The sequence below is a fragment of the Phoxinus phoxinus genome, assembly GCF_949152265.1.
Source record: "Phoxinus phoxinus genome assembly, chromosome: 2".
NCBI lineage: Eukaryota > Metazoa > Chordata > Actinopteri > Cypriniformes > Leuciscidae > Phoxinus > Phoxinus phoxinus.
In genome coordinates this window covers 5596906-5624837 of record NC_136877.1, presented here as the reverse complement: position 1 = coordinate 5624837, position 27932 = coordinate 5596906, and the positions used below count along the sequence as shown (strand labels likewise).

The 27932-nt window shown below is 35.2% G+C and overlaps 2 protein-coding genes across 3 annotated transcripts in view; both read left to right on the top strand.

The window, feature by feature from the left end:
- The first annotated feature begins 150 nt into the window (after positions 1-150).
- nadsyn1 (NAD synthetase 1) lies at positions 151-18935 on the top strand. The gene is made up of 22 exons (XM_079600671.1): positions 151-221; positions 307-400; positions 524-584; positions 830-946; positions 1037-1090; positions 1208-1297; positions 1380-1431; positions 1558-1646; positions 2705-2822; positions 4027-4158; positions 4255-4326; positions 5457-5581; positions 7094-7142; positions 7311-7413; positions 7500-7668; positions 8533-8668; positions 11405-11511; positions 11610-11741; positions 13135-13204; positions 14912-15040; positions 16462-16638; positions 17661-18935. The coding sequence occupies exons 1-22, from the start codon at positions 192-194 to the stop codon at positions 17676-17678; spliced, it is 2124 nt and encodes a 707-aa protein (XP_079456797.1). The 5' UTR covers positions 151-191; the 3' UTR covers positions 17679-18935.
- A 2884-nt stretch (positions 18936-21819) lies between these two features.
- The window catches only part of tpcn2 (two pore segment channel 2), a 32821-nt gene continuing 26708 nt past the window's right edge, over positions 21820-27932 (top strand). Inside the window, exons 1-3 of one of the 2 annotated variants that reach the window (XM_079590173.1) lie at positions 21820-22294; positions 26189-26247; positions 26405-26481. In XM_079590173.1, the coding sequence (XP_079446299.1) occupies positions 22153-22294; positions 26189-26247; positions 26405-26481 (278 nt within the window). In that variant the 5' untranslated portion in view covers positions 21820-22152. The remainder of the gene's footprint in view (positions 22295-26188; positions 26248-26404; positions 26482-27932) is intronic. The other variant, XM_079590174.1, reaches the window with a different exon arrangement.

Sequence of the window (27932 nt, the reverse complement as noted above, 5' to 3'; positions counted from 1 at the left end):
TATTTATTTAAAATGTATTCTGGTGCTTTTTAGTGAAAAAGCAGCTTGACTCAATTAAATGTTTATAATTAAAAATACATATTATTTACAACATTTCTTGAGCAAAGTATGTTTAACCTCAATTTTTATTCCAAAGCACTAAAGCACTGTTTCAGTGGAGTTCCTTACGCCAAACTTTTATTTTGAAGGGCATGAATGTACAGTCCGGAAATGGAACTACAGTAAGTAAAAGTTTCGGACTCGAGTGTTGTTGCGCAACAACAGTCAGGTGCAGAGTTGTTTAGATACATTTTAAATAATTTCTAGCTGTGCAAAATGGGTCGCAAGGTTACACTAGCGACTTGCTGCTTGAATCAGTGGGCTCTGGATTTTGAAGGGAACTTGTCAAGGATACTTAAAAGTAAGTCCCGACTCTTCATCTGCAATTTATCACCAGCAGTCCGTTACTAAAGTACTACTAAAGTTCTTATGATCTTAAAGTGACCTCGTCCTCATTTTATATCTACTTTTGTCTCCAAAACAGGTATTGAGATAGCCAAGCAGAAAGGAGCCAAGTACAGACTAGGACCAGAGCTAGAAATCTGGTAAGTTATCGTTAATATTTGTCTTCCACATATTGTAGATTTTTAACGAATGTGTGTTAACGAAATTTTATCACAGTTATTATCACAGTTGAGAATAACGACACACTGTATTGGTGTATGCTCATGAAGTATTGAATTCAAATTTTTATTTTTATGTGCAAGCTAAGTATATAAAAAAAAAAAGAAGTACACAATGAACTAATTAAATAATGAGTAAAATGATGATATGCTGTTCTTCGCTTCAGTGGCTACGGCTGTGCAGATCACTTCTACGAGTCAGACACACTGCTACACTGTTTCCAGGTTCTGAAGTGTCTACTGGAATCTCCTTTGACCCACGATATCATCTGTGATGTGGGAATGTAGGTAACACATCAGGGAAAAGTCATTTCTTAATATGTTTTATGATTTCTAATGCATTAAACTCTTTATAATTAAACTCCTTCCCACAGGCCTGTCATGCATCACAATGTCCGATATAACTGCAGAGTCATCTTCTTGAACAAGTATGATTTTACTACAGCACAGTAATATAAAGCATTTGCATTACTGCTGCTTTATGATTGTATCATTATGATAACACAATATTATGCATTTATGCCTAATGTTTTTGTATCCGACAGAAAGATCCTGTTAATCCGTCCTAAAATGCTCTTGGCTAATTACGGCAACAACAGGGAATTTCGATGGTTTTCACCTTGGAGCCGACCCAGGTATGCAAAGTATATTTCATGTTATATTCGTTAAATATGTTCCAAGCAAAATCAGCGATAAATCACAATGACATATTTGCAGACATATTGAGGAGTACTTTCTACCCAGAATGATCCAAGATGTGACAGGGCAGGTAAAGTATGCTTCCTCCTCTCTTCAAAAATTAATCAACATGAAACTATAATTATTTAATATATGCATGCATAAAATATAATCTTTATTAGGTATGTATAGTAATGTCAGCTGTCCTCATTGGTAGACCACAGTGCCGTTTGGAGACGGGGTGCTGTCCACCATGGACACCTGCATAGGGAGTGAGATGTGTGCCGAGCTGTGGAACCCCAGGAGGTATTATTCTGCAAATAATAATATCATCAATACTATATGAAGGGCAAATGAATAGAGATGTACCGATAATTCTTAATATTTGAAAGCCGATAACCGATATATTTAAAGGTAGGGTAGGTCAGAATTGTCTAAAAAAACTTTTATTCAAATTTGTTTAAACTGTCTTTATATACCAATACATAATTAAAATGCAAGTACTCTGAAATAGAGAGTATAAAAAACTGAGTGACTCTAGTGTATTTAATCTTCAATAAACACAGCTCATTAATTCCATTCAGTCCCACCTAAAAACGGGTGCGCGACTGCGCGCACGTGGGCAGAGCCAGTAATAGCGGCGGTAGTCATGGCGACGGAGAGTGACAGTCGCGCAAGCCAATCACTTGTTTCGTCCTGGTAGGAATTAATGAGCTGTGTTTTTTGAAGATTAAATACACTATAGTCACTCAATTTGTATACTCTCTTTTTCAAAGTACTTACATTTTAATTATGTATTGGTATATAAAGACAGTTTAAGCCAATTTGAAAAAAAGTTCTTTAGACAATTCTTACCTACACAACCTTTAAATACAATTTTTTATATACATTTTGAGAGCCTGATTACAAAAACAAAAGTCTTGCCTTTAAAAGCCCTGTCCCAAACACACAATTATAATGTTTTCATATTAATTTTATGTAACCTATATGACAGAATTAACACTATTTTCCTTTTTTAAAGTGATTTCAATCATATTTCAAGCTATTCAAAACCATCATGGTGAGCATGGCACCTGAAGCGTCTCAGCTGAAGGAAATAATCCATTATTTAACGACTTTAATATTTTGGCCAAATTTTCATATCGGGCCGATAACGATAACATTAATAGTTATCATATTCCGACACTGATTTTGGTGGCCGATATATCGTGCATCCCTACAAATTAATATTTTTCTTAATGAATTCTCTCTAGGTTGTTCCTTAAATCCTTTTGCAATCTCCTGCTGAGAACATTTAGACGTGTTTTATGATATGAAATATCTTTAGAATGAGGAATTGAACTTTCTTTTACTTCTTTCTTTAGTCCACACGTGGACATGGGTTTAGATGGCATTGAGATTTTTACCAATTCCTCTGCAAGCTACCATGAGCTACGCAAGGCTGACCACAGGGTGAACTTGGTCAAATCTGCCACCACAAAGGTATATACTCAACTCAACTCAAATTTTTATTTATAAAGCACTTTCAAAACCATTAAAATGGACCAAAGTGCTGTCCATAAGTAATAAATAACTCTAAAATACATAGAAACATAAAATTACATCAAGACATGACACCAAGAGAATCAAACAACAAATCACTCACAGTTCTCAGACCTAATCAAACGCCAAAAACTTGATAAAATAAATAAGTAATTTTGTAAGTCTTTAAATAAGTCTCAATAAATTGAGTCCTTTTTAAAAATATCCATGCTTGAGGAGGATTTTAAAGGTAATGGCAACAGAAAATGCGCGATCTCCACTACGCCTCAAGCGAGACCGTGGGATGGTTAAAAGCATGTTCTGAGAGGAGCGTAGGTGATGTTGAGACTGATAAGGCATAAACATGTATATAGATTTATATATAAATATATTCATATGTGTAATGCATGTGACACTGAAGACTGGAGTAATGATGCAGACAAAATTCAGCTGTGCATCACAGGAATAAATAACTTTTTAAAATACATTACAACAGAAGCCAGTTCATTTAAATTGTAATAATATTTCACAGTATTTCTGTATTTTTGATCAAATAAATGCGGTCTTGGTGAGATTGAGACTACTTTCAAAAACATTAATGTTTCAAAACTTTTGACCAGTAATGTGTGTGTGCAGGAAATCAACTAAATTTGGCCAATTAAAAGTGGCCTTTGGCCAAGGACAAATGTGACACTGAACTTATATTTATTAATATATACAGGTGAAACTCGAAAAATTAGAATATCGTGCAAAAGTTCATTTATTTCAGTAATTCAACTTAAAAGGTGAAACTAATATATTATATAGACTCATTACATGCAAAGTGGGATATTTCAAGCCTTTATTTGTTATCATTTTGATGATTATGGCTTACAGCTTATGAAAACCCCAAATTCAAAATTAGAATATTGTGAAAAGGTTTTCATAAGCTGTAAGCCATAATCATCAAAATTATAACAAATAAAGGCTTGAAATATCTTACTTTGCATGTAATGAGTCTATATAATATATTAGTTTCACCTTTTAAGTTGAATTACTGAAATAAATTAACTTTTGCACGATATTCAAATTTTTCGAGTTTCAACTGTAATATTTCAGCAATTTTTTACTTTTAAAATTTTAATATTTTACTTTGTGACGCTCACATGTTCTGAATATGTTTCAGAGTGGAGGGATTTATCTGTTTGCCAATCAGAAGGGCTGTGATGGAGACCGTCTGTACTATGATGGCTGCGCTATGATTGCCATTAATGGAGATATTGTTGCCAGAGGAGCGCAGTTCTCACTCGAGGATGTAGTAAGTACTTGAATATTGAAACTCACACAAGTGTCTTTGAGAAACATGCTAAACATTACAGTTTGTGTAATCCGATGCGTTTCTGTTGACTTGAAGGAGGTTGTCACAGCCACTCTCGATCTGGAAGATGTGCGCAGCTATCGAGGAGAGAGATGTCACCCACACATGGTGAGAGGACATTGAAAGGCATGAGATTTTATTTTTAAGTAACTTAAAGGGATAGTTCACTTTAAAATGAAAATTCTGTCATCATATGCTCACCCTCAAGTTGTTTCAAACCTTTGTGAGTTTCTTTCTTCTGCTGAACACAAAGGAAGATATTTTGAAAAATGTCAGTAACAAAACAGTTACTAGGTCCCATTGACTTCCATAGTAGGAAAAAAAAAAATACCATGGAAGTCAATGGGACCTAGTAACTGTTTTGTTACTGACATTTTTCAAAATATCTTCCTTTGTTTTTCATTTTCATTTTCCACAGAATTTTAATTTTAAAGTGAACTATCCCTTTAATTAGCAATCACCATCGCACACCTGCAGTCAAAAAAACAAAACAAGGAACTCCAGCACACTATCAATACTTGCAAATGAGTATCAATTATTATATATACAGTGCTATGCTGTATATATAATATATATATAATAAAGTTGCCTAAAAAGAGGAATAAAAAATCATCTTTTGGAAATTGATCTTAATGCCTTAATACAAATAAAAAAAAGGAAAACTCCAACCTTTAAGGACACCATTTTTCTTTGTGAATGAATAATGTATCGTACATAAATAAATTCCTTAAAATCCTTAAAATGTTCTTCCTTAAAATACAGGGTGCATAAGTCAGGACACCCCTATATTAAATCCCCATTGAGACCGGCAGATTTTTCTTTTTAAAGGCCAGTTATTTCATGGATCCAGGATACTATGATCCTGATAAAGTTCTCTTGGCCTTTGGAGTTAAAATATCCGCACATCATCACACACCCTTCACCATACCTAGAGATGGGCATGGGGTACTTTCCATAAGATCATCTCTCAATGCAAATCAAACCAGCTATTAGGCGAACTGAAATAAAACCATGCCGATCTCTAGGTATGGTGAAGTGTATGTGATGATGTGCGAATATTTTAATCCCAGAGGCCAAGGGAACTTTATCAGGATCATAGTATCCTGGATCCATGAAATAACTGGCCTTTAAAAATACAAATCTGCCGGCCTCTATGGGAATTTAACATAGGGGTGTCCTGACTTATGATTTATTTTTAAGTAACTTACCTTGCTTCAAATATTTGTCTCACTGTACAGGAATATGAGCACAAACCGTATCAGAGGATGAAGACGGACTTCTGTCTGTCTGACTGTGATGACCGGTGTCTGCCCACACACCAGCCTGTGGACTGGATCTTCAACACCCCAGAAGAAGAGATCAGGTACCTTTTCACATGGAAAAATATGTATGTACAGTGGGGTGCAAAAGTCACGAGTAGAAAAATGAAGCCAAAATATTTTTGCAGATTACGTCATTTGGAGCCAGAGTCAAATATAAAGCCAAATATGAAAAAAAAATGCAATAATAAACATATTTGTAGTGTACAATATTTCAAAAACAAAATAAAATAGCACCCAGAGGAAAAAAAAATTGGAACTTTATTATTGATTGGACGACTGCTTGGTTAATCCCCTTTAAATATTGTATTAATAATAAAACTAAAGAAATACATTTAAAAACCCTGTTAAATATTTAATTTCAAGATGCTCTGATATTGATGATTTATGATACTTTTTTAAAAGTGGTAAGCCGGTGTTGACCAATTTGTTTTTTGAATGCAAAATGATCCAAAGTTTCTGGAAGGAATTGGCCGAATTTATCTTTAATTTAGTAAAGATTAAATGCTATTTTACATTAAAGGATATTATTGTGTATTATGAGAACAATGTTAACAAAGGTCTTGAATACATTGTTAATTTATTTATACAGCTGGCAAAATTTTATATACATAACATATGTAAATTCATCCCCAATCTTTAAAACGTTTAGAGTAGAATTTGATTGCTTTATGTCTTCACTGAAATTGGTAAAAAAAAAAAGAAAAAAGAAGTCATTAACCTGTTTAAAATATTTTGATATAATTTTTGGATCCCCTGTTACCATTTAATGCCACACTTTGTTTTGTAATATTGTATGCTATGCTATTGTTTGATACCTGTTCTGTCTTTAATAATAAAAAATAAAAAAAGCCAAATATAAAGGTCCCGCCCACACTCCCACAAGCACAGCTGTCAATCATGATGTTACACCCTGTTTTTATAGCATCTATTCTTCTTGGAAAAAACAAACACTTGAACATACGTGTGTGTGAAAAGAACTACATGACAGAAACCATCTTTGGGAAAAAGTGTAATTAGATTTGTTTTGAGTGTTTCTCACCACATTTGATTACATGAAGAGGATGAGGAGGTCGCTTTATGACCTATACTGCAGCCAGCCACCAGGAGGCGATCGAAATGTTTTGGCTTCACTTTTTCAGTATGTTTTTTAGCACACTTTGTAGAAACAGATATGTGAGCTTCTCTCTAGTGGAGCGGTACATTAATACACCATCAAAGTGAACAAAACGAGTCCTGTAAACCCAACTAAAAGAGCAGCCAGTTCACCCAGAATGTGGTTTAAATTAAATAACACGCCAAATTAGTGTTCTGGTCCAGTGAGACTATTTTTACTATAGAGGTTTAGGAGTACCTTGTGACTGTTTTTATCAAATCTGTTTAGAAATGTAAGAAATCTCACTAGAGAAGTGTAAAACCCAAATATTAATCTATTTAAAACACTATACAGTAAACCAGAGGGGAACATATATGTACTTTTTGGTGTTATAAATTGGCGCAGCATTTATTAAATCAATTATTACATTATTAAATATATATTTTGGGTGTTATTTCAGCCTTGGTCCTGCCTGTTGGTTATGGGACTACTTAAGGAGGAGTGGACAGGTATGTTTTTTTTATTATGTTCATTTGAATTGTTTATGTGATTTACTCTTTGTACTTGTTTTGATACCGATCTTCTTAGCTAGTATTTTTGTTAGCATGTTTATGCTTTTGGCTATGAATGTGAAGATATGTTTAGCTAATGTGGTTTGTGTGTTTTGCTGTTTTCAGGCTGGCTTCCTTCTTCCTCTTAGTGGTGGTGTGGACAGTTCATCTTCTGCCTGTATTGTGTACTCCATGTGTGTGCAGATCTGCCAAGCCGTCAAAGATGGCAGTAAGTCCAAAACACACACACAATAGCTCTTCAAAACATGAGAACGGGTAATCTAGAGGCTTAAACGTGTGCACCGTTGGCCTCAGATTCTCAGGTTCTGGACGATGTGCAGCGTGTGGTCAACGACTCGTCCTACAGGCCCGAGGACCCGCGTGAGCTGTGTGGACGCCTCTTTACCACGTGCTACATGGCTAGTGAAAACTCTTCTGAGGACACACGCAACCGAGCCAAAGATCTCGCTGCTCAGATCGGCAGGTCAGTGGAGGACGTGGCAAACATTTGATTGATACATATGACAAAATGAAATTAGAATATCGTGCAAAAGTTAATTTATTTCAGTAATTCAACTTAAAAGATGAAACTAATGTATTATATAGACTCATTACATGCAAAGTGAAATATTTCAAGCCTTTATTTGTTATAATTTTGATGATTATGGCTTACAGCTTATGAAATCGCCAAATTAAAAATTAGAATATTGTGAATAGGTTTTCATCGCTGTAAGCCATAATCATCAAAATTGTTACAAATAATGTATATAGATACACTGCCAGTCAAAAGTTTGGAATAGTTGCGATTTTTTTATGTTTTTAAAAAGGAAGTCTCTTCTATGGAAGCTTGTTTCCGGCACAGAATAAAACATTTAAAAAGATATTTAGTTATAAACTCGCAATTCTGAGGGAAAAAGTCAGTCTTTTTTTCCTTAGAATTGGACTTTATAACATGCAATTCTGATCTCGCAATTCTGACATCTTTTCTCCAGTCCAATTCTAAGGAAAAATATTTGTTTTCCTCAGAATTGCAAGTTTATATCTCACAATTCTGACTTCATAGCACGCAATTGCGACTTAATATCATGCAATTCTGAGATAAAAAGTCAGAACTGCGAGATTTAAACTCGCAATTGTGAGAAAAAAAGTATGAATTATGAGATTAAAGTCGCAATTACCTTTTTAATTTGTTTTATTCTGTGGTGGAAACAAGCTTCCATACTCTTATGCACACCAAGGATGCATTTATTTGAGATACTACCTGTATATATCTCTTCTTAAGTATGCAATTTAATAGTAGTAATTTAAAAATGTATTATTGTGCAATAAAGATCTGTTCTCCTCTCAGCAATCACCTAAATATCAACATTGACATGGCAGTGAAAGGCATGCTGGGAATCTTCTCCGTGGTCACAGGGAAGTGGCCTCAGTTCCGAGCTAATGGAGGAAGTGCCCGAGAGAACCTGGCTCTACAGAACGTCCAGGTATAGCACTCGTCAGTCGTCATAAATGCATGATTCCTTTTATTAGAGACTTGTTGCCTATTTCTGAACCGCATATATGATGTATCTCAGCAAAAATGGTTTGGTTTACCGCCATTAAAGTAGAGCTGCACGATTTTTGCACGATTTTCTGCAGGTTTTTGTTTAAAATAGAGATCAAGATTCTCACACAATTAACAAAATAGCATGCAATTAACTAGAGGTTCTAACAAGATACAAATTGCTGCAATCTATTTACAGCATATATACATATATACAGTGTTGGGGGGAAATTACTTTTAAAAGTAATGCTTTACAATATGGCGTTATTGCCTAAAAAAGTAACTAATTGCATTACTTACAGTAGTTACTTTTTATGGAAAGTAATGCGTTATATTACTTTTGCGTTACTTTTTCTCTCCTGGGCTGGGTTTGCTTATTTTGTTTTTTAATAAAAACAACAACAACAAAAAAGTTATATTTTTTGCCAAAATGTAAAGGCCCTTTCACACCAAAAGTGAAATGAATAAGCCTCAGGCTGAAAGAAATGCAAATTCATACCTGTACAAAAAAAACGTTCAGCTGTGCTGCTATTCTGTATTAAAGGAGAATACGATGCAGTTGAATTTCAACATGCTTTAGCAATAAAACAATTAAAAAAGTGAAAGAAACACAAATGTGGTTTATCTAAAGTCATTTTTGCTTATTAGTATGGTGGAAGTGGATCATCAAAGTTCACCAGCAAAGAGATTGGTTTATAAAGTAAGATAAAATAGTATACATAAAGTATATTTGTGTAATTTAATATACCGTATTTAATTATTGCAGGTTTGCATTTGACTGTTTATCAATTTTGAATAATTTTTTTTTGCAAGTGATATGAGTACATGCCTGCTCACATTATACCAGAACATTTAGTCCTAGTCACACACACTTCACACATCTGTTAACATCTGTGATTTTGTCAAAGATTTAATAAACATAGCCGAATCATTGTCATTTAGGAATAAGGTCACATGGGTGTTTGAATCGAGATCACAGTCTTTTAATTATTAATTGTGCAGCTCTACATTAAAGTCTCAGAAATAACCAAAAGCATACTAATAAATGTGCAATGCTTAGAGTGTTGCATTTAGTTGCTGGTGGCCATTTTGAAATAAAATAGATGGTGATAGTTTGTGTTATGTGGCTCTTTTTTTTATATGACCCATGGCATCACAAAAGCGCGGGCTTGAGAAAGCAGTTTCTATGAAAGTGATACTTTTGCTGACTTTTTCAATATGCCGTTTGCTTGCATCGCAACACAACCACCACAATTTTCACAAAAAAAATATTGCAGTTAGTCACCCCAAGAAAGCGTCAAATGACCTACACATTTGCTGAGTTTCACTATTTCAAAGCACAAGTAACACAGTAACATCATTTTGCCGGTTTAACACATTCACACATATCTGATGCGTCACAGCTTTGAAAGATGAAAAGGTTTGCAAATAAATGAATAGCCCTTTTGACTGATGAAGACCCTAGTCATATCAGTGGCCTAGAAAATTATAAACAAGAGAAACATTAACATTTCAGTTCAATTCCAATTTATTTAAATTGAAAAATTGATATACAAATTTTTATATAATTTATTGTATAAAAATACAATAAATGCTGTTATTGTTCCCTAACAGCATTACAGATGTATTGCCTTTAAAAAAAACTGTGACCAAGACAATGCTGAGTAGATAAAACAAATAAATAAAATTGGATAAAACTAAGAAATAAATTAATCCCAAAATTATATATGCATATTTTTTTTTTTCTTACTGTCAAAAACTAGGCCCATCAAAAGAATCAAATACCGGTAATCATGATTAGTGTCATGATTTCTAACTTGTCGTTAGAAAGCTAAATTAAATGGTAACAATATAAAATTTATTAATAATTATTGCATTGATAATAATAATAGTAATGCATTTTATTTATAGGCGGCTTTCTCAACACTCACTTAAATTAATTAATCATTTAATAACTTAACATAGTTTGACAGCCTCACAAAAATGACAGCAATTTTGAAAACCCCCAGTAAGGGTAATTGACAATCATTGCTTTTCTAAAATATTTTTGCAAAAATGCATCCATGGCTAATGCTTTAGTAGCTATCAAAATCTCTCCGGTCAGCGAAGCATTAAACGTTTAAACGTCGGCATTAAACATAAGTTGCGATTAGTCTTTTCTTTTCTATTGTGACGTATATCTGAGTGAAACGGCTTCTCGAACAAGAACAAATGTAGGGCGGGGCTTGATTATATCCACTGGGAATTGATTGGATGATTGGATGGTTGTGGTTTGCTATTGGTGGATCTCCTGTGAGTGACAGGTTATAGCCCCGCCCTCGTCATCAGATAAGAGATGAGCTGCAAGAGGGAGTGGAAGTTATTTTGATTAAAGATTACGAGGAAACATGAGTTTAAAAAAAATATGTGCACAGATAAACCTTTTATAGTAAATACTGCATTATTACATAAAAAGCAAGTATTGTGACTTCAAATGATCCATTGATTATGAAATATTGTATGATTTATGCAATAGATTAGGAATTTTATATCTTTCAGAGCTATTTCACATTGCATATTGTTTTGAACCTGAAAGTAAGCTCTGTGTGTGTGTGTGTGTGTGTGTGTGTGTGTGTGTGTGTGTGTGTGTGTGTGTGTGTGTGTGTGTGTCTCCGTGTCTCCGTGTCCTCCACTACAGGCTCGTGTCAGGATGATTTTGGCCTACCTCTTTGCCCAGCTCTGCCTGTGGGCTCAGGGAAAACCCGGTGGTCTCTTAGTACTTGGTTCAGCAAACGTGGATGAGAGGTGTGATTTCTTTTCTTTTTTTTCCCTCTCTCAGCATCCCAATTTCAATAATAATGGAGATCACTTTAAAAAAAAGTATTCTCTCTCTGACTTTTCAGTTTGACTGGATACTTCACAAAGTACGACTGCTCCAGCGCTGATATCAATCCAATTGGAGGTGTTAGTAAGATGGACCTGAAGTGCTTCCTGCAGTACTGTGTAAAACGCTTCCAGCTCACTGCCCTCATAAGGTGTGTAATCTTTCCTTTTGTTCCACATTTGCTGATCAGATCACTCATGAATTTAGTTATTAATTTATGGTTTTGGCCTGGCTGATGACAAAATGGATGAAAAATACATATATATATTCAGCCATGAAACTCTATATGGCGCAGCTCCTTAACATGCAATCTGGAAGCAATCACATTAAAGGAACACTCCACTTTTTTTGGAAATAGGCTCATTTTCCAACTCTCCTAGAGTTAAACAGTTTTACCGTTTTCGAATTCATTCGGCCGATCTCCGGGTCTGGCGGTAGCACTTTTAGCATAGCTTAGCATAGATCATTGAATCTGATTAGACCGTTAGCATCTCTCTCAAAAAAATGACCAAAGAGTTTCGATATTTTTCCTATTTAAAACTTGACTCTTCTGTAGTTACATCGTGTACTAAGACCGACAGAAAATGAAAAGTTGCGATTTTCTAGGCCAATATGACTATGAACTATACTCTCATTCCTGCGTAATACCGTAATACGTAATACGAACTGCTGCCGTACCTTATCAAATCGCAACTTATAATTTTCTGTCGGTCTTAGTACACAATGTAACTACAGAGTCAAGTTTTAAATAGGAAAAATATTGAAACTCTTTGGTCATTTTTTTTGTGATAGATGCTAACGGTCTAATCAGATTCAATGATCTATGCTAAGCTATGCTAAAAGTGCTACCGCCAGACCCGGAGATCGGCTGAATGGATTTGAAAACAGTAAAACTCAACTGTTTAACTCTTGAGCATATTTCCAAAAAAGTGGAGTGTTCAAGATGATTGGTCTCTTCTGATCCTGCAGCCAATGAGATTGCAGCAGCATATCTTACATGCTCTCTCAGCAGTGTGTCTGTGTAACTATTAGCAGTAGCAAGTACATACTTGTTCTGAATCAGCAGCAGTGTAGCAGATTTAGTCCGCCAAGACCAAATACATTAACATTGTAATATTCAATAACATAAAAAAAAAAAATATATATATATATATATACACACATATATTTATATATATATATATATATATTCTGGAGATTTTATGTTTCTCAAGTATATATGAGCTTATAGTCAAGTCACATTTATTTATTTAACACTTTTTACAATACAGATTATTTCAAAGCAGCTTTACAGAGATAACAGGAAAATAATGCAAAAAAGTTTGTTTCCGGAAGAAAATAGCGTCACAGTCCAGCTAAAGTAAGCTCAGTGATGTTTCACTTTTTCATTTTCATTTAGTTTTTCCCCAACTAAGCAAGCCAAGCCAATGGCACCAAAGCTGGAGAAAGGCGGCAGTATAGCACAGTAGAAGCAGCTGAACGTCAGGTTGCAGCACTTTGAGAGTCAGAAACAGCAGCATGATCACATGTTATCTTCTGTGCAGTATTTTAGATGCTCCACCAACTGCAGAGCTTGAGCCACTGACTGATGGCAAGGTGGTCCAGACCGATGAGGTAAACATCGCCAACCTCATTCACTAATACATTTGTAAATATTTTATAAATAGTAAAAAAAAAATATATATATTCCCAATATGTTTGTGGCAAGGTTTGCACACCAGAACCATGATATTCTGTAATGGCGCAAATGTGCTTTGTGTTACATGCATGAATTAAATTAAGAGTGTTGTCTTTGAGATGGCTTTTATGTGTGTTTGCCTATATGGCTTCCGCAAGCAATTTTTTCAGTGGCTTTCATTATCTGGTTGAGAGAATAATTTTTGGCAAAGACTACGGACATGCCCCACCTGCAAATGACGACTATGTATATTGATGAAATAGCAATTCAAAAGATTTAGCTTGATAAGTAACTTTTAATCAGTTTTACTTCAATGAAAACCAAAATATGATTGATATTAAGATGTTTCGGTAATATTTTCCAAATTAAATGATACATACAAACTATACATCTTTCAGTTTACGGTCAAATAAAAATATATTTATGCATTAATTATACTATAAATACATTATATAATATCCTTGTGAAGAAATAAAATAAATTATGCAGATTTGCTTAATGTCTGATATTTTTGCAAAGCACCGTATGCTTACGTGCACTAATTGTCATCAATCCGAACAAATTCAAAAAGTTTTGTTTATATGTACCCTGACCTTTGTAGTTCATTCACATTTTTGTTTGCATGTGCATTTACCGGTATGTATTTCGTACAAACCTGCAGTGCATTACCATTACCAAAACCATTCATTTTACCCTTAATGACATGTCTAAAAGTAAAGCTGACAAATGTGTCAGAAGACTTTATTATTTCTGCTCCACCGACCAGTTCGTAAGACGTAAATAAACTAGAGCTGTGAAATGATTAATCACATTCAAAATAAAAGTTTGAGTTTACATAATATATGTGTGTGTACTGTGTAGAATTATTTTGTATATATAAATACACACACATGCATGTATATATTTAAGAAAAATGTGTTATTTGTATATAAAATATTTATATATATAATATAAATTATCTAAATATATATATATGCAGTATATAAATGGAAATATTTCTCAAATATATACATGCATGTGTGTGTATTTATATATACAAAATAATTATACACAGTACACACACATATATTATGTAAACTCAAACTTTTATTTTGGATGCGATTAATAGTTTCACAGCTCTAAAATCAACATATGCAAGTTTGTAAGAAGTAAAATTTATGTAAACAGAGATTTTATTATATCATATATAATGACCACCATATATCATAGATCATATATAATTGTATCATATAGCCTCTCTATATATACATTGATCATATATAAAAAGGCTCTGATAAGCATGCATCATGGCAAAGGTATTTTTGTGTCCGATTTAGAAGATAGTCGTATTCAAGCATGCTTAGTTTTTTTCCTATTGATTTGGTTATTCCAGGTTCTATATGGCATTCCTTTTAATCCAATTAAAATTTATTTTGGATCAATTGAGGTGTTTTCAATCCGATTACTAACAGACTATTTGCATGTAAATAGCTATGTTTTAAAAATCTATGTAGGCATTTTGTTCCCTTGTCCTTATTTCTAATAGAGCATGTTTGCTCTGCTGCAAACCCCGTATGTACTTTTTCCATCACTGTGTGCATGCAGACAGATTGTTTTACAGCACTGAGACCTTACTCATGTGATTCTGTGTCCCTCTCCCACAGGCCGACATGGGAATGACCTACTCAGAGCTGTCCGTGATTGGCCGACTCAGAAAGATCTCCAAGTGTGGCCCGTACAGCATGTTTTGCAAGCTCATTCACTCATGGAAAGAGACCTTCTCCCCCTCACAGGTCAAACATGCCCTAAACATCACTGTACTCAGAATGAAAATACTTTTAAAAGCAGTAAATACTAATGTTTTATCAATGCTATTTTAGGGGTAGTGCTTTAGTAGTGTAATTAAAGGGTTAGTTCGCCCAAAGATGAAAATTATGTCATTAATTACTCACCGTCATGTCGTTCCAAAACCATAAGACTTTCCTTTATCTTCAGAAAAAATTAAGATATTTTTGATGAAATCTGAGAGATTTCTGTCCCTCCATTGACAGTCGATGCAACTACCACTTTCAAGCCCCTGAAAGGTAGTAAAGACATCATAAAAGTAATCCATGTGACTCCAGTGGTTTAACCTCAATTTTATGAAGTGACTCGAGTGCTATGTTTGCGCAAAAAAAATAAAAAAATACCGTATTTTCTGGACTGGAGTATAAGTCGCATCAGTCAAAAAATGCGTCACGAAGAGGAAAAAAACATATATAAGTCGCACTGGACTATAAGTCGCATTTATTTCGAAATTTATTTCACAAAATCCAAGACCAAGAACAGACATTTAATCTGGAAAGGCGAGTTATTCAGCTCCACAACAGCACACAGAACAACAGCCTGAATAGGTGTCCGGTATGTTAGCGTAACACATTAACAGTTATTCAGCTGCACAATAGCATAAAGAACATATACCTGAGGCTGAATAGGCTAAATTAACATTAGCCAGCGAGTCCAACAAGTTACTGCTAAGCAAGTTAGGACCCCCTCGAAAACAAGATGGTGGATCTCAAGGAGTTTATCCTAATAAATATATTTGAATATAAGTTCACCAAGCTCCCGATCTCATTCCTCATCACTGAATCCATTGAGTTCTTCCTCGGTGTCACTTCTGAACTAGAGCGCCCTCTCGCGGCTGTAGACGGTAATGTTTTCTCTTGGTTCATCTCAGTCACAGTCAGTATGAATTAATTTTGATATAAAAGTCGCACCTGACTATAAGTCCCAGGACCAGCCAAACTATGAAAAAAGTGTGACTTAATTGTCCGGAAAATACGGTACATAATTTACCACTTTATTTACAAAATATTAATGTCCAACACGCATTCACATAACAACGTTCGCTCTTGCGGGTGCTGTCATGATAATATTTAGTAAATTAGGTTTAAATTGTTTTTTTGCACTCGAGTCGCTTCATAAAATTGAAGTGAAATACTACCTTTCTGGGGCTTGAAAGTGGTAGTTGCTTAGACTGTCAATGGAGGGACAGAAATATCATCAAAAAGCTTTTCATTTGTGTTCTGAAGGTGAATGAAAGTCTTGCGGGTTTGGAACGACATGAGGGCGAGTAAACAATGACAGAATTTTCCTTTTTTGGTGAACTAACCCTTCAAATTGCTCTAACTATCTGCTTTGTGTTGAATAGTAGTTTTTTTTTTTTTTTTTACAGGTGGCTACTAAAGTGAAACATTTCTTTAGGATGTACTCAATCAACAGACATAAGATGACAACAGTAACTCCCTCTTATCATGCTGAAAACTACAGTCCCGATGACAACCGCTTTGACCTCCGTCCTTTCCTCTACAACACACACTGGGCCTGGCAGTTCCGCTGCATCGACAGTGAGGTCAGTGTGATCGCAATGGGCTCTAGTAGGGCTGTGTTGAAAAAATCGATTCACCAATTCTGAATCGATTTTCATATTAATTTCTAAAGATCGATCCGTAACTCAGAGGATCGATTTAATAACAGGCCTACATTTTCCCCATAAACACACTGAGACATGGCGACCGGGGGCGCTGCTAATGCGGTTTCTCTGAATCCACTTTTTGACCAGAAAGAAGGAAAGAGCCGTTCACATAGCGCGTTTTTTGCGCGTGCAAATTCGTTTTCCAGGCGCGCCTCTGTTCATGGTTGCATAGCAACGGCAGACGCAACGGGAAAGCACGCGCTTGTGGAGAGGAGAAAGCGGTGCAAACTGCGCTCTCCATGATGACGAGGAAGTATCATCAAAAAATTTATTGATTTCTAGCCCTTGCATTACTACTAGATGGATTCATTGACATGAGAAATAAAAAGCCGCCCTGTACAGCTATGATCAGCTGTTCGGCCGAGCTTTCCATGTTGTTACGGAAAGGCCGCTGGTTTTTGTCACATGACCTGTTGAGATGCATTGAAGTGCTTCTCACTGAATTTGCACGCGCATAAAACGCGATATGTGAACGGCCCCTAAAGTGCTATCGTGTGCAGTTGTATCTAGTTTAAAAGGCCTTTTAAATATGAACACAGTTTTGGATTAAAAAAAAGGACAGTCACGTCAATAAAACACATTTTATTTCCTGTTTAGTTGGTAACACTACATTTTTAATACCATTCATTAACATTAACACATTGAGTGAACAATTTTTTTTTACAACATTAATGTATGTTTGTGAATGTTATTTAATACAAACACTTGATTGTTCATGAACAGTTAAAACTTTTGATTTTAAAAATATTAGATCGGATCAGATCGGATCGAATCGAATAATGATAATCGATTCAAGATCTTGAGAATCGGAATCGAATCGATTCTTGAAATTTGAATCGATAGGCTCTAGTATAGATGTGTTTCTGGTTATATAATCCACTCTTTATTATGTTGTATAGGTGGCTGTGATGGAGTGATATGGAGGGCACAAGTACCAACTTTTATCAGAATCCATTGATCCTCGGTCCAAAGATTCATCTCGGCCACTGATGTGATCAGCAGTTGTTCTCTACACACACTCAGTCTCCTGTAGCGAGTCGCTGTTCCAAGAATTATTTATATACTATATGATACATTACATATGAAGACATTCATATGCTTATATCACACTTTATTGGCATCCATGGTTGAATAAAGAATGTTTAACATCCATGGAGCACATAAGGTTTGTTATAGTGGAAAACGGTTTATTAAAATGTTCTTCACACTAAGAAATTATGGTTCTTTGTTTACTGAACGGTTCTTTGGGGAACCAAAAAGGTCCTTTTATACGAAACCCCACTTTGAGATCCAAAAGTGAGAAGTGAGAAGGGGAAATAATCTTAGTGCCAGATATCCTGTATCTTTCAGGCATTGCCTCATTGGGATTCAAAGCAAATGACTAGACTAAATGAGAACGCATGCGTGCCAATGCAATAACAATGATTACTGGGTCATTCCTGTTGTGCAGTACCTCATGCTTGTGGTGTAATTTTAGAAGTATTTCTATTAAAAGGTATAGCAGACTTCTAGAAATACAGGTGAAACTCGAAAAATTTGAATATCGTGCAAAAGTTAATTTATTTCAGTAATTCAACTTAAAAGGTGAAACTAATAAATTATATAGACTCATTACATGCAAAGGGAGATTTTTCAAGAGTTTATTTGTTATAATTTTGATGATTATGGCTTACAGCTTATGAAAACCTTTTCACAATATTCTAATTTTGAATTTGGGGTTTTCATAAGCTGTAAGTCATAATCATCAAAATGATAACAAATAAAGGCTTGAAATATCTCACTTTGCATGTAATGAGTCTATATAATATATTAGTTTCACCTTTTAAGTTGAATTAATGAATTAAATGAACTTTTGCGTGGTATTCTCTAAAGCTCAGGCACTTTAACGCAGTAAATTATAGCTAGATTATCTGAAAAGTCACAAGAAAACCGGATGGACCGTAAACAGATAGTATAGAAAGTCTTCATTTACTCACCCTCATGTCGTTCCAAACTTATATGACGTTCATTCTTTTGTGGAACACAAAATAAGATAAAGAATGTTGGTAACAAACTGTTTTGCTTACCATTGTATGACAAAACACAGACGTTTCTCAAAATATCTTCTATGTTCCACAGAAGAACATGTTTGGGTGAACTATTCTTTTAACCTGAAGGTAATTTTTGAAACGTTGAACAAACAAACAATAAATAAATCTGAAAAAAAAAAAACAGAATGGAATGTTTTAAAGTGAGACAACAAATACATTAAATCATTGTTTGCCAATGCTACTATGTCTGTGTTATTGCAAACCCACTGATTTTCCCAGCAAAAATTGTCACTTCCTGGAGAATGATGTTTGAAGTGGCTTTATCTTTAGATATTACAAAAGACTAAGATGGAAAGTGATATTGAGGACAAAAAGGCCATATTGATTACCAATTAAAACAATATCCCCTAGAAAACATCCTTTAAAGAATACACATTTCATACTTTATTCAACATTTTAAAACATATGGCATGCAAACGTGTATTTGAAAGAGATTGTCTGTTAAGGCAGAATACACGAGGCGGATGTGGATGAATTTGGGGTTTGAGAAGAATTGACTTCCTCTTTGTATGTGTGAAACGGTCTGAACTTCAGACACACACACACATTAGTGCAGGTATCATTCATACACCCGCAGTGGTGCTGCTCGTTCACCCACACACACACTCGCAGTGGTGCTGCACATTTACCCACAAACATACACATACACACACACGCAGTGGTGCTGCTCATTCACCCACACACACACACACACACACACACACATAGTGGTGCTGCTAATACACACACACTGTGCATTGCTTGTGGTGGAAACTCGTTTATTCAGAGTATCAGAGTTATTCATCAGAGTAATGTTTCAGTCTGTTATACTGAATTGTTTCTGTCTTTGTTGGTGAGTTTCCATTTGCTTCCATTTTCCAGATGTTGTCATCATGGTTTTCCAGGCTCTTCTCCTGAAATTTGGTTTGTAAATTCAGATAGGCTATAACAATTCCATTGTAAATGTAAAAGTCATCCATTTTATTATATTCTGTACCTAACATATAAAGCTCAAAATACTATTAAGTCACCACTAATTATTTTTTCTTTTCCTGAATGTGATGTTATTTCCTGTTCAAACAGCATGCAAATAAGTAAATTTGCATGTAAACTGACGAATGTTGTTTACTTTGAGTGACGTATTACGGTGGCCGAGAGAGCTCAACGTGCTGCAACTGAATAAACTTTTAATAAAAACTTTTAATAAACTGAATAAAGCACATGCAAATAGAAAAAAACCACCAGCAAATTAAGAAAACATCTTCATCAGTTTCCCAACACACGTGTGCTCCAAATGCTCCAAACACAACCAAATACAGAAGCGCGATGCAAAAACATACTCCAAAAAGTTCACAACACAACCAAATACAGAAACACACTCCAAAAAGTTCACAACCAAATACAGAAACACACTCCAAAAAGTTCACAACACAACCACATACAGAAACACACTCCAAAAAGTTCACAACACAACCAAATACAGAAACACACTCCAAAAAGTTCACAACACAACCACATACAGAAACGCGCTGCAAATAACACAGACCACAACGGAAATGTTTCCTGGGGGACCAAATAAGTGACTAACCCGACTGGGGCGTGCTTCTAGAAAATAGTTGTTTCTATTTGCATGTGTTTTTTTTTTCTATTTCCAGCGTGTTGAGCTCTCTCGGCCACCGTACTTTTTGATTCAAAACCATAATAGTTACTTGCAGCCCTAAATGGTCTCTGATTGAATGGGGTAAATAAAAAATACAATTAACTGGCATAGAATCCTGCTGTACATAAAGCAAGATTGATTTTATTATGTCTCTGTTGATTTAATGTCAAAAAAGTGATTTCAATAGTGAAAAAAAATACTATGGAAGTCAATGGGGTACATCAACTGTATGGTTACCGACATTCTTCAAAATATCTTCTTTTGTGTTCAGCAGAAGAAATAAACTCTTGCAGGGTTGAAACAACTTGAGCGTGAGTAAATGCTTTCATTTTTAAGTGAACTATTCCTTTAAGTTGAACAAATATTGATTTTATGTCTATTTTGGTCTATTTGTCATTGTTGAAATGACAGTATTTCGGTGTGCAAACCTGATTAAAAATGTATGTTAAATTTAAACATTGATTCAATGATAATTTGGTTGATGCATTAACATTGATACTGTGTTGGTCTGCTCTTTCTCTCTCTCTCTCTCTCTCTCTCTCTCTCTCTCTCTCTCTCTCTCTCTCTCTCTCTCTCTCTCTCTCTCTCTCTCTCTCATACACACACACACACACACACACACACACACACACACACACACACACACACACACACACACACACCTATCTTTGTGAAGACATTCATTGACACAATGCAATCTCTAGTTCCTAACCCTTACCCTACCCATCACAACTAAGCGCCTAACCCGAACCCTTGCCCTAAACCTAATTATAACCTTATCCCTAAGTCTTGACAGGCCTTTAAATGGCTTTCAGAAAGTGATGGACAAGCCAAAATGTCCTCACTTTACTTTTTTTGTCCTCACTCCACTAGCAGGTCTAAAACTTAAACCAGGCCTCACAAAGATATTTGTGCAAGTACACACACACACACACATTATTAGATACAAACATTTGGCTTATTGTACAATATATTGTACCGTTCCTGCATTAAAACTGTTACTATATCTCCTGTAAATTCTCATGCTTGCTCAATCCCGTCTTTGCAGCTCATCATGTTATGACGCAAATAAACTCAAAGGACAAGCTGCTACTCTCACATTTCCCTAGAGTCCACCGAGGCTAAAGACGAGGAAACAAAAAACAGACATTTATTTAATCGACGCAGTACACCATTTAACCCAGTAGAGTAAAGTGCTCTTTGCATCAGCGTTTGCCGAAATCTAATCAAAACAGCGATAAACATCAACATTTCACTGACACGTGCTTTTGGTGATGATTGATCAGAGTGAATGTTTGAACTGGTTCATTGTGAAGAATCATTCGAACCGATTCGCTAAAGTGAAACTCATTTAAAGGTGGTGCTGTGTGAACCTCTGACACGAGCGAGCGAAGCTTTTATGTGAGAGAGTAGAGGATATGGGAGGAGTTGACGTTTCCAAAAAAACACACACTTCGAGCACGGTTGTCCTCCCTGACATGTTTTTACACCGACCGTGGGGATGAAACCAACTGCGTCTCCACTATGTTTATTGTCGAGACTGTCACCATATTTAACATGGGCAGAAGACTCGTTTAGGTTTGTCCTTCGTCACTACCGAAACATTTAACACCCTGTTTGGGATTTATTTGGGATACTTGGAGACTTGTAGCGATTGTCTAAATGGAAGAAGAACCGCTGCTTACGGGCAGCATTAACCGGAGCTCGGGAGATTATGGATCTCATGATAGTGATGAACATCAACATAAAGAATCATCAAGACGGCTGTCCTATTCAGTGACTGGTGATGATAGCGAGGAGCAGGGTATGTATTTATTCAGTTTATGACCTGAGACAAGTGTCCTGGACTACTGGCTGACTATATAAAACATTTCCATAACATTGTTCAGACGAATCTTCTGTCCAGGCTGGTGTCATATTCACCTCAACTTTCTGTTTTTTGCTGTCAGACAAACACACCATTGTCTCCTTATTGACCGAGTCGCTCTTTCAGTCACTTTGACTTCAAATATGCTGTTATTGCGTTCTAGCATGTATCAAATTACAGAGATTATAGTGGCAACAGTTTAATTCTTAGTACTCTCAGTACCCTGGAGATGTTTTTATGTGTTGCAATATAAAACTCACACTTTATGTCAGACTATCCTGAGTGTTAAGCTGATTGGTTATGTTGTAGTCTGTGGTTTCATATACACCCAGTACAAAGTCAAATGAAACTTTCAGTGGGCACTCAAGGTTTGGATTTGCTGGCTCATATCCTGTTGAGAAGCTCAGGTTTGGCAAGAGATTCCTGGATATCCTGTGACATTGGTGCTTTCAGGACCTTAAATCTAAGATAAACACTACATTCAGGTTATATATTCAGAGTACAGGTACCGGACATAGGATGATCCAGTAAATTTTGCACCTGTGGCCAGTTGCATGAAATGCTTAGACTTAGTCTTAAAAGTTAGTCATCTAATTTTTTTCTTCAAGACTGGTCATAACTTTTTACTTTTTTAAGTCAGTTAAATTAAACAGTAGATTGGTCTAATTAGTATCTGAAAATAAATAAATAAGACTAGATACCCCTGGGCAAACTGTTAGTTCTTAAAGGTGTAGTAAGCAATTTCTGAGAAACGCTGTTGAAAGTGAGCGCCACAACACCTGTGTGGCCAATCAGCAGTAGGGGGCGTGTCCACTCATTATGGGGGAGGAGAGAGAGTGAGTTTGAAAAAGCATCCTTTTCTCTCCATTTTGGCCATCCGCCCACATTGAGATGACGTTTTTGTCAACAAAGACGGAGCTTTTTTGAAAACGCCGTTTTCGTGTTGTAGTCTGGACTGTAAAAACAGAGGTAATTGAAAACGATGACACGTTTAGTAGAGATGCACCGATTGATCGGCTGTTAACCGGAATTGGCCGATTTTCACGTGATCGGCCGGTCAGTCTGACATATGCTGATTTTATGACGGTCAAATGCACTCATGCGCCACATGATTAACATTGCGCAACATCAACAGCATCACACGTGCACACGGAACGCAGATATAGGAAACCTCGTGAATTACGTCTGAATTACATTTCACACCGCAAGCGTAAGCGGTGCGTGAGCAGTGCAAATTTTTTTCTGCGTGCATGTTAATCAGTGAGTGCATTCACACCGCGAGCAGGAGCAGCGCGTGAGCGTCAAGCTGGAGCGTCGCGTAAGCAGCAGTGAAGCGGTGGTTTCGGCTCCGACTCTATTTTTGATGCGCTGCTCACGCTCAATTAAAGTGAAAGCACACTTTTGATGGACAAAATAAATATGATTTCACACAAAAAGTGCCCAAAATGCAAAAAAAATTGCATGTCTAGTGTGTTTTAACAAGAACTGGAGTAGGCTATGTCAGAAAAGAAAATGAAGACTCGAAAATATTTATAGAAAATTTACCCATTTAAACTTGTTTTTATTATTCAGTTTGGGGAAAAGTATATGGTGTTTTATAAATACATATATATAGAAAATAAAAATTTTGTGTGCTGTAAAGTGGTTAGAAAAAATGAAATCGGAATCGGCTAAAATCGGTATCTGCAGGTCAAACTCAATGAAAATTTTTAAATCAGAATCGGCCTAGAAAATTGTAATCGGTGCATCTCTAATGTTTAGTCATGTGACACATATTGTACCCAGAAATATCTATGGTTATACCGGCATTGTTGTGCCTGCTATTTACTTTCATAGTGTTGGTATAGATACATGTTCCTTTGTAGAATCTTTAGGGCTGTGAAACGATTAATCGCGATTAATCGCATCCAAAATAAAAGTTTGTTTTCATAATAAATGTATGTGTATATAAATACACACACGTGCATGTATATATTTAAGATTTTTATTTATTTATATATAAAATATATTTATATTAGGGCTGTCAAAAGATTAATCGTGATTAATCGCATCCAAAATTAAAGTTTGTGTTTGCATAATATATGTGTGTGTACTGTGAATAATTATTATGTATAAATACACACAAATTCATGTATATATTTAAGAAATATTTGCATTTATATACTGTATATACATTTATATAATTTATATTATATATAAATATAACCAATTTTTCTTAAAAATATACATGATTGTGTGTGTTTTTATATATTTTAAATAATTATACACAGTACACACATATATTATGTAAACACAAACTTTTATTTTGGATGCGATTAATAACAATTAATCGTTTGACAGCCCTAATTTATATATAATATAAATTACATATAAATCTATATACAGTATATACATGCAAATATTTCTTAAAATATACAAGCATGTGTGTGTATTTAGCTATATATACAAAATAATTATACACAGTACACACACATTTATTATGTAAACACAAACTTTTATTTTGGATGCGATTAATCACGATTAATCGTTTCACAGCCCTAGTATTACATCCTGCAAAGATGACAATTGCTGTTCTGCGGCAAAACATGATGTCAATAGCATTTTGGACCATGTGATTTTAAGTGCAACCTGGACACAACACTGAGCGGTGGGATATTCTGCTAATAAAATGATCGTGCCAGTAGAATAGCACGAGAACTTGCGCATGTGCAGTATGGTGATTTACCAGTAAGCATTTCAACGCTATCTCACGACCAATTCGTACGAATTTGTACGAGTGATTAAAAGGTGGCTAATTCGTACGAATTTGTACGACCTCACTCGTACGAATTTGTACGATTTGTCTAAACCCACGTGACGGTTGGGTTTAGGGGCGGGGTCAGGGGTAGGTCATTCGTATGAATTCATACGATTTTGGCAAAATCGTAAAAAATCGTAAAATATGTACGATTTAGCAAAAAACGCACAAATTCGTACGAGTGAGGTCGTATGAATTGGTACGAATTAGCCACCTCGTAAAATTTGTATGAATTGCCGTGAGATCGGGTTGAGCATTTTTAGATGTTTCAATGTGGATGAGCAACTTTTGGAAAACGCTTGAAAATGTGGACTTGGAGCGTTTTGGAATGTAGTGCCTGCAGACATTACAAAAGAGAAAAGGTCAGGGGAATCTCTGGGATAAGAAGGGTTATGATCAGACTAGAGCTTTAGGACCCGTGTTAGTATTATACAAACTTTCCAGTGCTGGAGAGACCCAAGCGGGAAGGCCGGTTGATTCTGCTTCATACGTGAATAACAGAACCAAGATATGCGGTTTCTGTAATATCAGCTCTAGTACCAGGACAGTTCTGAGTGTCAAAGTGTCTCTGGAGCGGATGTGCTGTTGCGACTAACAAGTCCATTGCTGTTTATTGGTATCTTCACCACAGTTTTATTTTGCTTTGCTTCAGCTATGATAAAGAGACATCCACTCTTGTGCATTTTGGGGGCCGAGCAGTGACGGGATTTGTGTGTTTGTTTGGGTTGATTTCAAATATCAACACCGTTTCTCGGAAATCACTGACTGCACCTTTAAGACACAGTTTTAACACACACTGGCTGTGTTTTTGGCAACTGGCCCACACATTTTTCTCTATGAGCGGTACAATGGAGGGCATATGGGATTGATGTTTTTGGAGCAATGATATCTTTCACTGGAGTTTTGTTTTGATAACAGAGCTTTTAATATTTTTACTTTGTTTAATATTACAGGATCTCCAATGCAAAACTATCTTTAAATAAAAATCTTTTAAAAGTCAAGCACATGACTTTTTGTTTCTTTCTACGACACAGATGCATATTCAGACCTCTATATCCAGCAGGCAGTTGTATTTATTGAAGATGCAATTCAGGTAAATAATTTTCTGCTTTTATTTTTCCACATTTAGGCCCATGTTTTCATATATTGATTGATTGGTTGTCTGTCTAATTTCCTTGTGTGCTCTTATAACCACTGTCCACACTGTCACTGTTACACATGACTAACACTGTTACACTCTTTCCCCACAGTATCGATCCATCAATCACAGGGTTGATTCTGGGTCCTTACAGTTATATAGATGGTATTACTCCAGGATATGTCAGTGGTAAGCAAGCAGAAATCGTTTTTTTTTTTTAAACAACAATCTTTTAATAATAAATAATAATTCATTACATTTATATAGCGCTTTTCTCTGCATTCAAAGCACCTTTTTTACATATGGAATATATAGTTACTTTTTTAGGGAGTAGCACAATATTATATTTAATAATATATTAATATAATATATTTTGTCAACTATATCCCACATGCGTACAGCTGGTCTGACTGGTACTCCTAAACGTTGCCAAAATTAACCTATATCAGATTATATACAGTTTAAAAGTGTGTTTTTTTTTCTCTGAAAAAGAAAAAAAAAGAAAGACTCATCTTGCATTTAATGCTGTTTAGAAGGAGAATGTCCCTCTCCCTAGTTTCATGTGTCACAGGATAGCAATAGCTACTGTACCAGCAGATCTTCCCCTTCTGTGGCATAACCTTAAAACAAACTGTGTTAAAAGTAATGCGTTGCAATATTGTGCTACTCCCTAAAAAAGCAACTATTTGCATTACTTAGCTACTTTTTTTGGAAAGTAATGTGTTATGTTACGTTTGCGTTACTCTTTCACATTTGGGCTGGGGTTGCTTGTTTCTTTATAATAATTAACATTTTTATCTTTTTGGCAAATGTAAAGTCCCTTTCACACCAAAAGTGAAATGAATAAGCTTCAGGCTGAAGGACATATAAATTCATGCCTGTATGGTAGTGGTAAATAAATGCTAGACTTGTGTTACTTATTGGAAAAAGTAACTCCGATGTTTTGTTGTAAATTTGAAAGTAGTGTTACTTTACTCATTACGCTAAAAAAGTAATCTGATTACTTAACCCAAGTTACTTTTAAGGTGTTACCCCCAACACTGAAAAAGCCCATACACTGGCTACTTAAAATAAATAAATGATCCTTCAATATGCACTACTGTTCAAAAGTTTCTGGTCAATAATAGTACTATTTTTTAATAATTTTAAAAAGTCTCTTGAGCTCACCAATAATATTGTGAAATATTACAATTCAAAATAACTCTATATATTAATATATATTAAAGTATATATTCAGCATCATTACTCCATGGTCTTCTGAAATCATTCTAATATGCTGATTTGCTGCTCAAGAAACATTTCTGATTATTGTCAATGTTGAAATCAGTACTCAATATTTTTGTGAAAACCAAGATACATTTATTTTGTACCGTGATACTTTATTTTGTAATACAATATTTTTGTATCAATGTAAAGTCTTTATTGGCCCTTTATTTAATCAATTTAATGTATCCATGCTGAATAGAACAAATTTTTTTTTTTTTTTTTACTAAATACAGTAAATCACCTTTTAAAAGTAACTTGATGCTTCAAATAACGATTGTATCAATTACATTGTTACACCAGTAGGTGGCGGCAAGTGACTGTTAACAAACGTGTGATTGAATCATTCATTCAATAGGTTTGTTCGAAAACACTGA

What these genes read in the sequence shown, in the direction of transcription:
- nadsyn1 (XM_079600671.1), top strand. Translation starts at nt 192, where the DNA reads ATGAATGTACAGTCCGGAAATGGAACTACA. An exon ending in TCACCTTGGAGCCGACCCAG is followed by an intron (nt 1,298 to 1,379) that starts GTATGCAAAGTA and finishes ACATATTTGCAG; the next exon opens with ACATATTGAGGAGTACTTTC. An exon ending in TGGCTCTACAGAACGTCCAG is followed by an intron (nt 8,669 to 11,404) that starts GTATAGCACTCG and finishes CCTCCACTACAG; the next exon opens with GCTCGTGTCAGGATGATTTT.